Here is a 16,239-nt window from a genome sequence, read left to right as displayed (position 1 = left end):
GCAACCCAGAAAGCAATAGAAATTCAAAAAGATCAAATTAATATAAGCCCAGTAGTCCCATTACCAGTAGCACCACTACTTTCAGACTCTAGTTCATCATTGGCCTGCTTGGATAACAGTCCTTCAGAAGCCTGACCAGACAAACTGCTGTTTTCTACAGTCATTGGATGGGAGTGATTGCTAAATTTGTCTGGATACCAGCACATTATTTTATTGTCAATGAGGTGGCAGATAAAATTGCAACGCAGGCTGCTAAAGGAGATCAAGTCGGTTTACATAGCAGTATTAGCAAAACTGAAATGAGGAGCACGATAAAACAGAAAATGAGGGAAAGATGGCAAAAGTGGTGTGAGGAGGAGAGGACGGGGAGATAGTTTTATTCTATTCAAAGGAAAACCAGAAGAGAAGAGACAATAATATCTCGAATCAGATTTGGACACACTGGATTAAACAGTTCACTATTCATTATAGGGAAACATGAAATGGGGAAATTTAGTCGCTGTGGAATAAGTGAAACCATTCAACATTTTCTGTTGCATTGTCAAAAAATATCAGGAAGAAATTTATTCATTTTCATTATTTGGTATGAGCGGATTCTGGTCCACACTCCAAACCAGTTGGTGGCGGTAATGCACCACATCGTTGTTTGTGAACCTCCAAAAACTCCTTAGTAGAAGAAGAAGAAGAAGAAGAAGAAGAAGAAGAAGAGGCGAATGACTGAGGATTTTAGACAGGCACCTGTAAAGACAGCCGGATACAGTGCGAAGTGGTCCTGCGGGCGTCCCCGTTGCATAGAAACGAAAATTGTCGGGGACGTCGCACATTTACAAACTTGAGCTACCTGTTAACCCTGATAAATGAAGGAAATCGTTCACCTTTTCATATCGGGAAAGAATGATATTCACGCGATAACAAGCGACGTTTAACCGGGCTTAACAACTGCAGCCAACGCTAGTTCTGTTAGCTTACTTGCGATTAACAATCGTTCCCTCCTGAGTGCGCTGTGAAAGGTACACTTCAGCACTTCAGAAAGAGAATGTAATCAGTGACGGGCTCAGTTTTGTTGTCAGTTTCTGTGAGCATCTGTTTTTACTGACGTGAACCGTGACGAACCAGGAATAAGTGAAGTAAAGGCGAACCTCAAGTAACTAATGGCAAGCTAGCTAATACTCCCTGGGTATTATCCGTCTATCGGAGCTCCTGTGGGAGCATAACGGAATTTCTTTCAGGTATTTATAGCAGCAATCAAAAAGGGAGATATGGCTGTTGACGCTGGCAGCATCCCTGAACTGGACCAAAAGAAATACGATGCGGACGAACAGGTGAAGATCATCTGCTTGGGAGACAGCGCAGTTGGTAAATCTAAGTGAGTATTAGCTGGAAGCAGCGATCAACAACATTTGAGCTTTCCTAACATTGTGGGGTTGGCACTTTTCTCCTTCTTTCGCAGGCTAATGGAGAGGTTTCTCATGGACGAATAGTATCCTTTAGCAGTTTATACAGTTCTTTGTGGATCTAGAAAAAGCAGGTGACAGGGTGCCAAGAGAGGAACTGTGGTACTGCGTGAAGAACGAGAGTGGTAGAGAAGTGTTGTGAGGCTGATGCAGGACATATATGAGGACAGCGAGACAGTGGTGAGGTAGGTGTAGGAGTGACAGATGACCAGGTGGAAGAGGGGTTGGAGGTATGCACCGGAGAGAAATGGAATTGAAGTCAATAGAGGCAAGACAGAATACATGTTTGCGAATGAGAGGTAAACAGGAGTAACAGTAAGGGTAGTGAAGGTAGATGTGTTTAAATACCTTTGGTGGTCAACCATCCCAAGCAACAAACAGCGCACAAGAGAGTTGCAGAAGAGAGTGCTGGTGTGGTGGAATGGGTGAAGACACATGTCAGGGTAGCAGCAAGAGTCAACTGGAAGGTTTACAAGATGGTAGTGAGACCTGTTATGGCGTATGGATTGGAGACAGTGGCATTAATAGAAAGACAGGAGGTAGATATGAAGGAAGGTTGGAAAGATAAATGCTAAGATTTTCATTGGGAGGGATGAGAATGGACAGAATTAGAAATGACTTCATTAGAGGACAATGCAGTTAGGGCGACAACGCAGGTTAAGCAATTTGGAGACATAGTGAGAGAGGCATGCCTGAGAGCATTTGGACATGTGATGAGGAGGGATAGTGGATACACTGGACAAAGGATGTTGAATGTGGAGCTCCCAGACAGGTGGAAAAGAGAGACACCTCAATGGAGGTTTATGGATGTAGTGAAGGAGGCCCTGTGGATGGTTGCTGTGACAGAGGAAGATTTTATTTAACTTTTATTTATATAGGGAATCTCAGCCAATGTCTATTACACAAGAGAGACCTGTTTTAGACAAACATAGTAAAATTTCAACAATAAAAGAAACAAAGACACTAGTTTTGAAGTGAGATGGCTGCACTGTTGTAACCCCTAAAGGGAGCAGTCAAAAGAAGAAGACGAAGAAGCAATTTATAAATTGAGTACTTAATTTTAAATTCAAGCAGGTGGGCTAGGAACAAAGACTTGGAAAAAGATTCTCTTAGCCTTAAGATGCTTTGAAGAAACAAGTTGCATATTGTTAAGATCCTTAACTCCTCGTGCAGTCGTCCCCAGCAGTTGTCAACCTATGCCTTGACTCTCTACAAACACGCAGCCACTGTAGGAGACAAGACCATAGCAGTTGGTAAGTACCATGCACTTGCTGTGACAACATAAAATGTTTGAAACCAGTTTAAAATAATAATCTGCAAATCTTAAATTACCAAATTCTTTTTTTATTATTTTGATCCAAAGATTTCTGGGACACTGCTGGTCAGGAGAGGTTTCAAAACATGCATCCTTCATACTACCACAAAGCACATGCATGCATTATGGTAAGAACACATTCAAGTGTGCATGAAGAAGTGAGGATTAAAAATAGTCTGAAAAATGTAACTATGTTGTCAGCAACCAAGGTGAACTTTTGCTAAATCTTTCATCTTTTTTTTTCTTTTTTTTTTTTTTTTAAGGTTTTTGATGTTCAAAGGAAGCTCACATATAAGAATTTAGTCAACTGGTATAAGGAACTAAGAGAGTACAGACCAGAGATACCCTGCTGTGTTGTTGCCAACAAAATTGATGGTGAGTCTGCACATTAAAGTTGGTGTGGAGTTCTTGTAATGACTGTATGCAATGGTAATGTTAGAGTTCGATGTGTGACATGATTTCTTTAGGTTGCAGTATTTTTTTTTAACTGTTTTGTCCAGCAAACTGGACTTTGTGATTGTGATTGTTTTTCCACATCTGCAGCCGACATGAAGGTCACTCAAAGAAGCTTCAATTTCGGGAAGAAGCAAGGACTCCCGTTTTACTTTGTGTCAGCAGCTGATGGAACCAATGTAGTTAAGGTCTGAGCAGGTTTCTTTCTTCTCCTGCTGTTTTACATAATATGACTGGAGTGAAAGTGTTCATTTTATAAGCCAATTATCAACTTCAGTCAGTGTAGTCATTATAACATGTTCACACCACCTGAACTTCTACTGCCGTCTGATAGCTCTGACTGTACCTCTTTCGTCAGATGTTCAGAGACATGATCAAAAGAGCAGTGGAGTACAAGCAAAACCCCAGTGACTTCATGGATGAAGTGATGCAAGAATTAGAGGTACACTAGCTTCTCTGATTACTAATGTGCTTGTCCTTAAGCAACTGTAGAATTTTAACTTCAAAGAATTAAATATTTGATTGTGCGGTACTTAAAGTAGGAAATATAATGAGTTCATTATTGTCCTTTGTTGTTTTAATATGATTACTGGAGATCCTCTCTACTCAAAATCAACAATCATAGAGTTAGGACTAGTGACGAACTATATATATATATACTGGATATCAAAGATGGAGAGGTGAAAAGAGGTGGAATCCTAAAATTAGGTGTGCAGCATGGGGAAAAGTTACTTAGAAACTAGTCACAGTTTGTATTGCTGCTGAGACTCACTGATCTTGGATTTAGCTGACTGAATTCAACAAGATATAAGCAGATGTTGCTTAAGTTATATCTGATTTCCAACTCATAGACTATATAAAATTAGTAGGAAAGTTTGAATTTAGTGAGTGAATTTAATCTAATGTCTAATGTAGCATCAAGAGCTTACATTTACACCACAGTCTGCACTGCAACCCATTCAACTTAGTGCATCACTGTCTACTTTACCACAGTATTGCAAACTAACCTGTTTTCATGCAAACTTTGAATAACAAAAAATATTGTACTTTAATTTGTTTAGCAAGACATTTCGCATTATGAAAAATACATAACTTCAGTAACACATCATCTTTATATCCAATCCCTGTTTCTGAAATGAATTAGGACTTTACAAGTAAGTTTTAAATTTCAGCTTTATAAAATGTTGCTTGCTGAGCAGTTCTTACCTTTGAAAATGATTCATCTTCCTCTCCCATCCAGTCTTTATCTCTCCCTGGGAAATACAGCAACTGTAGATTTAGGTAACAAAACACACTATGGTACAATCTGCAGAAAAGCTGTTTGAATTTGGTGATGTTTGTTGAGCTGTGTGAAAGCAGCATTTGAAATCACTTCCTACAAATTTCAGAACCACAACTTTATTTACATCTGCACCGTGAACGCACCACAGGGATACAAAGTGAAGAGGTGTGTGTTTAGGGTGTAAGTGAGACTGTGGGATGTCATTATTTTCTTATTACTACATGCTGTCAGCTGGAAGCACCTCCAGGCTGCAGCACATGAAAAATTAAATCTCTCAACAGTATTATGTGGCTATTATTCTTCCTATCAGATTTAATTACGCATTTAATGAAGGTGCCGGAACACCGTTCCGGATCATTCCAGCCCACTTTAACCCCCGTTGCTAATAGTGTTAAGAAATCGAGTTTCAATGGGCAAAACTGAAAGATCAGAATTCTTAATACATTTAAAAGCATAAAAAAATCAATATCATTTGTCAGATTAGTGCATTCAAAATAAGTGAAACCTAGTTAACATCTGCAGACTACAACTGCCTCTTTACACTTGTGTCATTTAAAGTGGTTCCGATTTTTAAGCTGTAACAAAATCACTACAAATTTATGATATAAAGAAATGTACAAAATGTACAAACAGCATTTGTTTTTGGCAAAAAAAAGTGTAGTTATGAGAAAATTTACTAATAACTGTTGGTGATAGTGCTGATATCCTCCATTCACTGCTTTCTTACAGAATTTTGACCTCGAGAAGAAAGATAATTCAGAGGCAGAAGAGGACGGATTGAAGGCAGAGAGTCCAGAGTTAGTTTAAAACATTTCTGATGACACCTGAAGGATCATTTCTGCTGCTTCTGTCCGGTGTCAAGACATCTTAATCTCCGTGACCGACACCATCAGCAGGAATGCTAATTGTAATTTTGGTGGTCTGCTTTTTAATTGATTGGAGGATGGCGCACGGTAATCTATAGATGTTTTAAATTACTGCCCTCTATTCTGTCTAGTGACGGTAGCGGGAATAATAAATGTGGTGGAATGAATAGGATTTCTGTTGTTTACAGAGCTCATTTAGCTGCTGTCATTCATACTTTGAACAATATCTACTATTCTTAAGGTAGAAAATGAATGTTTGCTTAAGTGTGAAAAAATTACTATGTGAAGCATTGAAAAGTAACTCGCACAGCAAAGAGAACATGTGATTATGAACTGTACTTGCTGCTGTTCTCAGTGTTTGTGTGTAGTGTTGTGTGCCGTGCCAGCAGGGGAGCTGCATCTGTCGACTGCATTAATTTTATGATTTAAATTTTGTGTTTTTTATCTTTTCAATAAATGAGAACTTAATGTACCATGTAACCAAATCTTTATCATGCCTCTTTCCATCTTGCTGTAATGCAGCAATAGGAGCAGAGCACTAAATAATCAACTCATCACCATTTTATAAAAGAAAATGACAACAAGCTGCCTGTGATATGAGTAGATAATAACAGAGATATTAATTAATATTCAAAGTTAGGTACAAATGTATTTATGCAGTTACACAATTTTGTATTTTTGCCACCACAGTGGATTTTAAATCAGTCAAGATGTGCAGACTTTAATGCAAGAGGTGTATTGAAATTTTTCATTAGCGTCTATGAATAATTGCCATTTTCATACATGGTCACCCATTTTCAGAGGTCTGGAAAACTTCACTCATTTTAAATACAAAGACTGGATGTAAGACTTCTTTTGCACTCAGTGCTTAAGTCTAGAGCCCAGCTCACTTGAGCTGCTCTACTAGGCCTTCACTGCAGATGCCTCCAGTTTCTGCTTGTTTGTGGGCCATTCTGTATTCAGTTCATGAAAAGAGTGTCGAGAGTTATGGCTTAGCAATTAAAAAATATCCCTGAGAAGCTCTTGGGTTGCTTTTGCAGTATGCTTTGGGTCATTATCCATTTGGAATGTGACGTGCTGATTCCGGGCAGAGAGTAAAGCCCCGTACACTTCTATCACCGGTCACATCAGCTGCACTGTATCCATATAAGCCCATGAGACAGCATTGTCTGACGGTAGATGGACTGATTCTTATATAGCGCTTCTCTACACAACTGGAGCACTCAAAGCGCTTTATACAGTATGCCTCATTCACATAATAACTTTTTTCTAAGTGCTCTCATACTCCATTGGATGCACCAGAAAACAGCTTGGGGTTGAGTATCTTGCCCAAGGTCATGCAGATGCAAGAAGCCAGATCTACCTTCTGAGAGCATGATGATGGTTCGGATGAGCTCTCTATAGCACACTTTATGCTATAGACATAAAGTTTTATCTGTTCAACCAGATTTTTTTCCCCACAGCTGTGCAGGATACTTAGATGTTTCATGACAAAGTCTAATATAGCCTTCTTTTCCTTGAGTGTACCGAGTGGATTGCACCTCATTATAGTTCCATTCATAAACTATAATATAAATCTCCTGATTAATGGACGGCACGCCTACTTCCTCATGAATATTTATGCCTTAGTTAGATGTTAAGGGTTTCCCCACCAAGGAAAGAATTCTGAAATCATCCACTTTAGTTGTCTTCTGTGATCTTTTGGGCCTTTTTAGTGTCACTGAATAGACATTTATTCCCTTTAAGAATGTACCATTAAGTTGGTGATTTGACCGACCCTTCCTTAAGTTTGTGCTCTTTGTCTTATGCTATTGTTTTGCATTTTTCAGCCTAATTATGGGTTCCTTCAATTGCTTTGATGATCCTTGGACCTGATACTGAACAGCCTCATCTGGCATCAAACTGACTCTCAATCGTAGGAAATCATCTTACTTTTGAGTGTCTAAAAATGGGGGGCTATATTATATAGTTTTGCTGTTTAAGATCCACTGTGGTGATGTGCAAAACAAGTAAAAGTAGTATTGTCCAAAATCCTGTAGATATGTTGGCATGTTTACCCTTTGTGTCGTATTTCCGTTCAATAAACCACTGAAGAGACTGAAGTCAAAACAAGTAGACAAACTCTTTCATGTTTTAATTATAAATTTATTACATAATATAACAAACATATATCTCTGTGGTGGAGATATCCTGGGCAACATCTCAGATCTTGCCTCAACCTTTACTATCTCCCTTACTCTGCATGAGGAATACTAGGTAGCTTCTGGTTAACTCATATTTGTACACGGGATTTTGTGTATTAAAATACAGAGGGACTTTTATATGAATATTTTTAAGTGTGCAAAGGGAGAATAATTGCAGATGAGTTTTCTGGTCATTTGATGCCGATAAGGGGAAGCTTAACCCGTGAGACAAGGCTGAGGTGTTGCAGTGATACATCCACCAATCTAAACTTCACAGTGCAAACAAGGAGAAAACTGACAATGAAAGAAAAAAAACCCTTTTGATGATAAGATCACTGGTTCCATTTGGTCACTGGACTCCAGTGGGTTTTTAAAAAAGGTCACGCTGCTGCCCCTATACTATGTAGATTGTGCTTTGTTGATTACAAAATAAGACAAAGGAAATTATTTGACCAAATGATGTGTACTTCTGTTACACTTTGCTCATTTTGAGTCTGTATCTGTGGTAATCTTAGCCACCGGTCCAAGCAGTTATTTAGTACAGCACTTATTCTCCTAACCAGGCCAGGCTGTGTCAAACTTCAGACTGCATATGTTCACCCTTTATCACAGTAAATCAAGCAGTTGTCTCCAAATTTCATTTAAATCAATAATTTAATAATACAGATATTAATTAATATGAGAATATATATATATATATATATATGTACTACTTCTTCAAAAAATAAAAGTAATGACTGTACTTCCAGCTGCAGGAAAATACAGAAGGATCTAACAAACATCTGTTCTCAAGATTTCCAGGAGATGGCACCATGTTATCATGTTATCTAACAGCTTTAGAGTGCTGTAACTAAGATAGTCCTAAAGCAAAGACAAATATACAGTGAAAAGTTTATTTACTTTTTGGCACATTTTTCCTTTGTGTTGTTTGTTCCTCACTGGATCACTTCATATAGCATATCCAAAACTCAGAAACTGAAGGTCTGAAAAAGGAAAGAGGAGTGCTGCCAGACAGAGTGGAGGGTAAAGAGCACAAATGCCATCTGGGAATGGGTTTACAAAACAGTGATACTGCATAAGCCGTGCCTACACAGTTACAAGGTGAGCTGTGGTTGTCTTGCAATATAAAATGTGACCGTGTTCATCAATAATGTGGTAATCTCAGTCTGTCTTGTTGCTCTTGAGCCGAGCAGTCCACTTTATGAAGACGTCACTTAGTACAAAACAAGAATGCCGGACGATGATGTTGAGTTTTGAAATGAAGATTAATGCATGTGTGCATTTTTATGTTTGTGTGTGTGTGCGTTTTGTGAGCACGTGTGTTTGTGTGACACAGCCACTGCTGGCAACATCTGATGGTAATACAGTAAGGCTATAGTGGACCAACTCCAGTGATGTAAACCCTAACAATTAACCACACACACACACTGACACTCTTGCACTGTCACACGCATTCTCATTGTTTCAATCCCAAACAAACGCACAAAAATGGAAACAAATAAGCGATTGCACACATACACACTGCCATACACACAGTGAAGAAGAACGACCACACAGAGAGATTCAGGGAATCCAGATGCACGCATGCTCTTGGACGATGGGTGGCTTTTATGTTAGCACCTTGTCACCTTGTTTTGTGCAAATCATCCCCTAGTTCATAGTTCAGAGTTCAAAAGTTCAAGAGTTCATAGAAAGAATAAAATCTGCTCACCTTTTTTTCACAGGTGGTTAACTATGCATATATGCCAAACATTCATATATAGATCTATATACTTTTTGTTTTTCAAAAATTTATATGAAATCTATTATATATACATTGCTTGTGATTAAAAAAAGCAAATATTTGTAGTTTGTTTATTTTTTACAAGTGTAAGTATGTTTAGAATGGACAGGAGATTTTTTTTCTGCTCTTTTTCAGTCACTCTAAAATTCAGATGAGTCATGATCCACACGCTACAAAATCTACCCACAGTGTCCGAGGGTAACAAATCAAACGACAAAAGAAGAACTGATAAGAACAATTTAAAAAAAGAAGTGTTCAAATGAGTCTGAGGACGTGACATCTACGTCAAAAACAAAAGAATAATCAGTGAGGTCACAGCGAGGCAGTGAGTGCTATTCCTACAACCCACATACACCGTTAAATTCCCCACCTGCTTTTACAAACTGTGAGAAAAAGAAACTAAACATGCGTGCACTTTTTCGCCAGGTGTAAGTGCCTTGGCATACTGATTGGATTCTGCTGATGCACAGAGGTTTTACTTTTTTTACTGGTAATAGACATTTACTGGCTTCCCGTCAGAGAAAAGCTATAAAATGCATTTCGTTGTGTGAATAAAACTCACTGTTTCTCACTGCCAGCAGAAGCTACTCATGAGTACAATTGTAGATTTGTATTGTTAAAGGAAAATTCAGTGGTTTTTTTTAAACAACCTGCGCCTTATTGTTTTGAGTTGTAGCTGTCCCTCTGTTTATGATATTTTACTCACTTAGAAAATGGTAAAGATCGAGGAAAGCAGCAATAATGTCAGGTTGTAAAATACTGAATTTTCTTAAGACCTTGCAGAGGCTTTCCCATCCCCACAGCCTGAGAAACTACAGACATTCCCTGCAGTGGCATTTCAGAAGGGCATACACATCAAGCTCATTTAAGCTTGTATGGCAAGTTTTTATTGGTTATACAGGTAAAGGAACACAATTATTAGCTTTTTAAAAAAAATTATTTGAACAGTTAAAGCTTGTTTCTCCAGGTTTCCATGCTTGGAAATTGATACCAGACCTTGTGCAAACTGGTCTAAGTAACACTATCGGGGACAGGGATGGAATCTTTACTAGCTCTCTAACAGACTATAGTGGTGTTTAACTGTTGAAGTGTAAGAAAATTTCAATTTCTAGTAGTAAAACAGCAAGCAACCTCTTCATGCTGGTGCCCCAAACTTCCATCCCTGAGTGATAAACAGGCATAAGATGAAGAGCCCCTTTAAAGCCAGTCAGCTTGCACATAGGTGGCCGGTGCCCTTGATGTGTTATTGTGGATACACAGGCAGCGGGATCTGTTGCTGAAGCAGTAGGGATGGGTGTCAACTGGGGTCTCAGCCTCACATTACGGGATGCCCTTTAGTATGAAGGAAGACCGTAAGAAAATAAAAACAAACAACAAACTCTTTGTCAAAAACATGAAGCAACTCGTCATGCTACGGTTCAAAAAAGGAGTGACCATAAGGAAAGTTGGATACCTATGACAAAAACTTCATTTCCATATTTATATACTTTTTCCTTTCAAATATATATATATATATATATAGAATACTTATATATATGTACGTATATATATATAAGTATGTATATAATTGGTAGAAATAAGTAAACTATTAGTGGAATAGATTTAAAGATTTCTCTCTGCCTTCTATACTAAAAACCAAAAAAACAGGTGCAGATTAATTTATTATATTTCCTCTTTGCAACATTGTCTTTTCTCCTGAAAGCTATATTTAAATACATATATATATATATATATATGTATATATTATATAATACCTATATATATTATTCCCTTTGGAAAACCAAAAAAAGAAACTGATTATGAAAAAAAGCCACGAGTGTTGGTTAAACATTCTCCAAATATAATAGATAGCACAGTCTGGGTACCAAGGCAGAGGGGGTTTTCTCCCACGGTTTACTTTGTGGAGCTCCGACTCTGGGCTCTAAAGTCTTCGGTTTAAAAACAGCACGTATACAGAAGACACACCTTTTTCAGGGCTGTGTGTCCGTAGCACTGTGTTCATTGCTGTTGATCTCTGTATAAATATTTTGAAAGGCAACTGAGCTTTCTGTGTGGAACAAAAAATTCTGCCTCCTCCTCCTCCTCCTTTACTCGAACTGCAAGAAGGCTTTCAGCAGCCTAATAGAGGGACCTGGGGGGTTATTTGGGAGGGGAGGTAGAAAGGAGAGGAGGGAGCGAGAAAGTGGGGATGTTACTAAGGAAACAAGTGAACCTTTCACAAATCAAATGTTCTAATTGGAGCTCGTCTGGCTCGTCTTAGCAAAAAATAATTAAATAAAAACGCCAAATATCATTTTGGGCCTGATTTAATTGGCCACAAAAGCAGGGTGGTGGGCAAGAAGAAAAATGAATGTATCGACTCCTCCTCTTCAGTGCATTGCCAAGTGCAGGGTGTTAATGCAGAATGGAAACAGAGTGTGCCTAAGAGCTGCAGGTCAACATTTGTGATGCCGAACATAAAAGCAGCCGGAGTAAAAGAGGAGCGGCCCCTATCGCATCGCTTATTTTCCTTAACCCCCGAATCTTCTGTCTGTCTTCACCGATCTCCATCTGTGGCTGTGTCTCAGGGCAGGGGTCAGCTCTCCAGCAGCTGTTTCAGTGCTCGCTCAATGTTCATGCGGTGTCCGACTCGTGTCACTCCCAGCTCTGCAAAGTCATCCTTGGTTAGAGCAGGGAGGTGAGAACCTTCGATCTCATGTTCCTGAAACCCTGCTCTGTGCTCCCCCAGGTTGATGCTCTCCAACCAGTCTCCAACATCATACTTGTTCCAGAGGTGGAGGGGTTTTTGGTGAAAGGGTCGTAGAGCTAAAAGTGGTGAACCTAACCCAGGTGAATGGGAAGGTGACGGGGACGGAGAGCGAGAGCGGGAACGGGCGCTGGAGCTCCTCATTACAAAGCGGACCTCCTTTGGCTCCTGGGGTAGGCTGAGGCTCGAGGATTTGAGGATAGTTTGTGGCGGTGTGGTTGGTGAGGTTGGTAGGCCGTAGCCTGAGAATCGTCCAAGAGGGTCGCCCCGATCAGGTGAGCCTGGACTAGGGGTGCGTCGGGTGATGGGGTAGCGACTGCCAGGGCGGATGGTGTATGTGGTTCCATAACTTCTTTGAGAGATGGTGTGGAGCTCACCTAGGCTGCTGAAAAGTCTGGTGGAAACAGACAGAGGCACAAGGCTTTAAGAATAAGGAAGACTGTTAACGAAAATAAAATAAAGAAGAAAAAATGACACTTTGGGTTATAGAGTGCAGTAAAAAAATATTTGCCCCATTCCTGATTTCTTAGTCATTGTTTTTCTTGCATATTTCTCACACTTGCATTTTTCAGATCATTTTAATGTTAGACAAAGAAAACCAGAGTTAATAAAAAATGCCATTTTTAAATTATGATTACTTAAGGGAAAAAATTTATCCAAACGTGAAATGTTGCCACCTAAACCTAATAACTAGTTATGCCACTCAATTGCAATCAAGCATGAGCAATGAGTCTTTACACTGTGGAGGAATCCTGATCCTCTCATCTTTGCAGAACTATTTTAATTCAGCCACACTGGAGGGTTTTTGAACATGAACAGCCTGTTTAAGGTCATGCTAAGGCACCTTGGTAGGATTGAAGCTTTGACTAGGCCACTACAAAATTCATTTTTTATTTGTTTTTAGCCATTCAAAGCCTACTTCATATTGCCAGACAGGTTCTATTTAAGTGATTTCTTGATTCAAGGGTGTGGCAGTAATCATGCTTGGATGTCCAGTGAAACTAAACATTTAGTCACAATGAATTTGTGATTTAACAAGGTGGGCAATTGTATTTCCTCATTGGGCCAGGTAGTTTTGGATAGCTTTTTTCCCTTAATCGATAACATCATTATATTAAAACTGCATTTTTGTATTTATTTGAGTTATGTTTATCTAATATTAAAATTTGTTTGATGATCTGACAAATGTAAGTACGAGAAATATGTCAAAAAAAAAAAAGAAATCAGAAAGAGGGCAAATACTCTTTCACAGCATGTATATAAACAGCAGTCATTCATTTTAAAGTAGGTTAGTGCAGAAGAGAGGTTAATGGCTGTTAGAAAGATCAAACTAGTCAGACTAAGAACATCTAGCTATGCAAGTGACTACAGGGTAGTTCTCCAAAATAAGAGCCCTAGCCCTAATTTTTACTCACACCCATAAAAACCCCTAGTCCCTGTGACATTAATGAGCGTGTTTTTGCTATGATTAATTCAATTAAAGCTGTTGAGTCCTACTATAAGCATCCTTGAATAGGTTAGTGTGACCAACATTAGATTACAAATACAGTGTTTAAACAGATGTATTGTGTTACACTGAAACTGCTGATATCACTAACCTGAAAGCAGAATTCATTTTCTAATGTGTGACAAATTCTGTAGAAACAAACGCACACACACACACACACACACACACATCCAAATTTAGATGCAGAAGGCAGATCTAAAAGTAGAATATTAAATTTGATTTTCAGCTCTCTTGCACATTAGTTACATTTTGACTCACTCAAAAAAATGGATACAGTAAATATTCAATTTCATGACCACGAATTACATTGTTTGAAGAAACAGGTGGGAATTGTTGTTAAACACTAATTAGCATTATTTACTTGTTAATCAAAGGAGTAAATGATCTTGGAAGCTTGGCTAACACTTAATTCAGTGCAATACGTTTAGCATTTAGGAACTCTGAGAAAGAAGGATCGTACTCACGTAAACACTGAGGTATAACTATTATTTTTTTACAGTGACCTGATATGGGATAATAGTTTAAATAGTCTAGTCACCTTTTTTAACATATATATATATATCACTCTTTTTTTGAAAGTTATTAGAAGCATAAATTTGTGACAGTCTTAGAGACTGAACGTTAGTATAAGAACAAGAACAGTAAGAAAGAGGGATGGATACAATTAAGGAAATTTTAGCTATCATTGTGCAAGCAAGGAAAAACTGATAGGAGAAACTAAACTACTGAGTTACTACAGTGGTGTCTTTTTCATGCACGTTAACATGTCTGAAGGTGTAGCACACGTTTTCCATCTCCTGCATGTTTTTGAAACTTTTTTATTGGGTGAGATTTGGAGTAAAAGAGTGTAATGAAAGACCGGTAGCTAAGCAGCACTCGGGCTGGAAAAATGTTCAGACTACGGGGAGCCGACAGATATGAGATGAGCTCCATGCGCACTTACACAGTCGTCCTGCCCTCCTGGGCGCACAGTCAGTTCTAGACCAATCAGATCAGAGCAGCAGGGCGGAGCATGCAAGGTGAGCAGAGAGAGAGCAATGGGAGAGAATGTTAGCATCACTCAATGAGACGCAGCCTGCCAACCAGACTTATAATCTGCCTCAGCCCGCTCCGCTGTCTTTGCTGTGCGTCATCTACATGTATAGGTGTATGTGACTGTGTGAGTGTATGACTGTTCATCAGTAGATGGGCATGAATGCATTTTTGTGCTTGGGTTGCTCTACATGTCAGCATGACAAAGACAGCAGAGTGGGTTTCAGCACCTGAAGGTCTGACCAGTGGGCTACATGAGAGAGAAATGAGCACACTGTTCACATATCAAACACTGCACAAAGAAAAACGAACAAATAAAGAAACACAACAGGACAGCACATGTCTCTTGACTTTTAAAGCTGCTTTTGTACTTCGTTTCACATACATTTATATAAGAAAATAATCTTTTTTTTAACATGGATTTGTATGTAGAGCACAGTATATAAGCGGTGAATGCACGTGTGTTTTGGTGGAGCATATTCTGTTTTATCATGGTTTAAAATACAAGACAGTCAAGGATCATGGCCATCCTCAACACAAACACTGAAAATCAAAACAAAGTTATGCAACTTTCATTAAAAAAGAAATAAAATAAAAAAACAAAGGAAAGAAAACCAAAAAGCACAACAGAAATGAGAAACACACTTTTGTACGTGACCCAAAGCTCTGATACACAGCACATGAACAAGGTGGAGACAAAATTCAGCAGTGTAGTTTTTGAAGGGGTTTAAATGGGGCACAGAGGGGATGGGGTAAGTGATCGACGAATGTGACAATTAAGAGTGCGGAGATGCTGATGCTCTACGTGAAATGCTACAGCAGGTGAAGAGACACAGAGGCAGAGAGGGAGAGAGAGAGAAATAATGGTGTGCGCAGTCATCTTTTTTACAGCCAAGGGCAATCAACTGTCAGCATGTAGATAGTGGTGATCTCTTCATTTGGATAACATTAGGAAGGTGTGAATCCAGTCTGAACCGGTCTTACTTGATATGTTGTATTTGATATAATTCAAGCTTCATATTTAATTTATGGTCATCCAAAAGTCCAGTGTCTTGTACAAACAGGGATTTAGGACACCAAAGTATTAGGACAGCACATTTCTGTTTCTAATAGCAGTAATGAATTCCTCTGTAAAGACACATTGCTTTAACCCTGAACCATTAAATAATTGCCCGAAAGTCACATTTTTTAAAATTATTTTTAACAAAATCAATATTAATTTGCATATTTTAGTTGTGTAGTTTTGTATCATATTTGCTACATGTGTACGGAGGCCCTGAGAGACCAAACGGAATGCAACTTAAGAAAACACCAGCATTAAGAAAAACGCAAAAGCACACACAACGGAAATAGGAAAAACGAAAATAGGAAAAACGAAAATGGAAATAGGAAAAAGCAGATTTCCAAAAGCACAAGGGAAGTGTTTCTGGGGAGACAATAACCCGGCGGACCAGTTGCAGGAACCAAAATATGCTGAGAATTGTGCTGGGAGACACTTAAAAGAAGTAGAGGATCTATCGGTTTTGTGAGGAAAGAAAAGATGAGAGGTAAGTGTGTTAGCCTAACTATTAGCCCAAAAATCCGTCATCACGATTATATGAATCATGAGATTAAAACA

General features: G+C 38.8%; 2 protein-coding genes across 2 annotated transcripts in view; one reads left to right on the top strand and one right to left on the bottom strand.

Moving 5' to 3' along the window:
- Positions 1-719: 719 nt before the first annotated feature.
- On the top strand, positions 720-7,508 carry rabl2 (RAB, member of RAS oncogene family-like 2). The gene is made up of 8 exons (XM_085281939.1): positions 720-1,366; positions 1,451-1,480; positions 2,628-2,707; positions 2,818-2,897; positions 3,033-3,144; positions 3,313-3,410; positions 3,581-3,664; positions 5,234-7,508. The coding sequence occupies exons 1-8, from the start codon at positions 1,260-1,262 to the stop codon at positions 5,309-5,311; spliced, it is 669 nt and encodes a 222-aa protein (XP_085138065.1). The 5' UTR covers positions 720-1,259; the 3' UTR covers positions 5,312-7,508.
- The window catches only part of shank3a (SH3 and multiple ankyrin repeat domains 3a), a 182,816-nt gene continuing 174,071 nt past the window's right edge, over positions 7,495-16,239 (bottom strand). Inside the window, exon 29 of the mRNA XM_085281938.1 lies at positions 7,495-12,476. Coding sequence (XP_085138064.1) covers positions 11,912-12,476 — 565 coding nt within the window. The 3' untranslated portion in view covers positions 7,495-11,911. The remainder of the gene's footprint in view (positions 12,477-16,239) is intronic.

Source organism: Mchenga conophoros, linkage group LG7 (assembly GCF_057382185.1).
Source record: "Mchenga conophoros isolate Kocher_MC1m ecotype Shallow Benthic linkage group LG7, M_conophoros_male_GT1.1, whole genome shotgun sequence".
In the NCBI taxonomy this organism is placed as follows: domain Eukaryota; kingdom Metazoa; phylum Chordata; class Actinopteri; order Cichliformes; family Cichlidae; genus Mchenga; species Mchenga conophoros.
The sequence above is the reverse complement of the archived record's forward strand: the minus strand, read 5'-3'. Positions and strand labels throughout refer to the sequence as shown.

What these genes read in the sequence shown, in the direction of transcription:
- rabl2 (XM_085281939.1), top strand. Translation starts at nt 1,260, where the DNA reads ATGGCTGTTGACGCTGGCAGCATCCCTGAACTGGACCAAAAGAAATAC. An exon ending in AGACAAGACCATAGCAGTTG is followed by an intron (nt 2,708 to 2,817) that starts GTAAGTACCATG and finishes TTTGATCCAAAG; the next exon opens with ATTTCTGGGACACTGCTGGT. An exon ending in AAGCACATGCATGCATTATG is followed by an intron (nt 2,898 to 3,032) that starts GTAAGAACACAT and finishes TTTTTTTTTAAG; the next exon opens with GTTTTTGATGTTCAAAGGAA.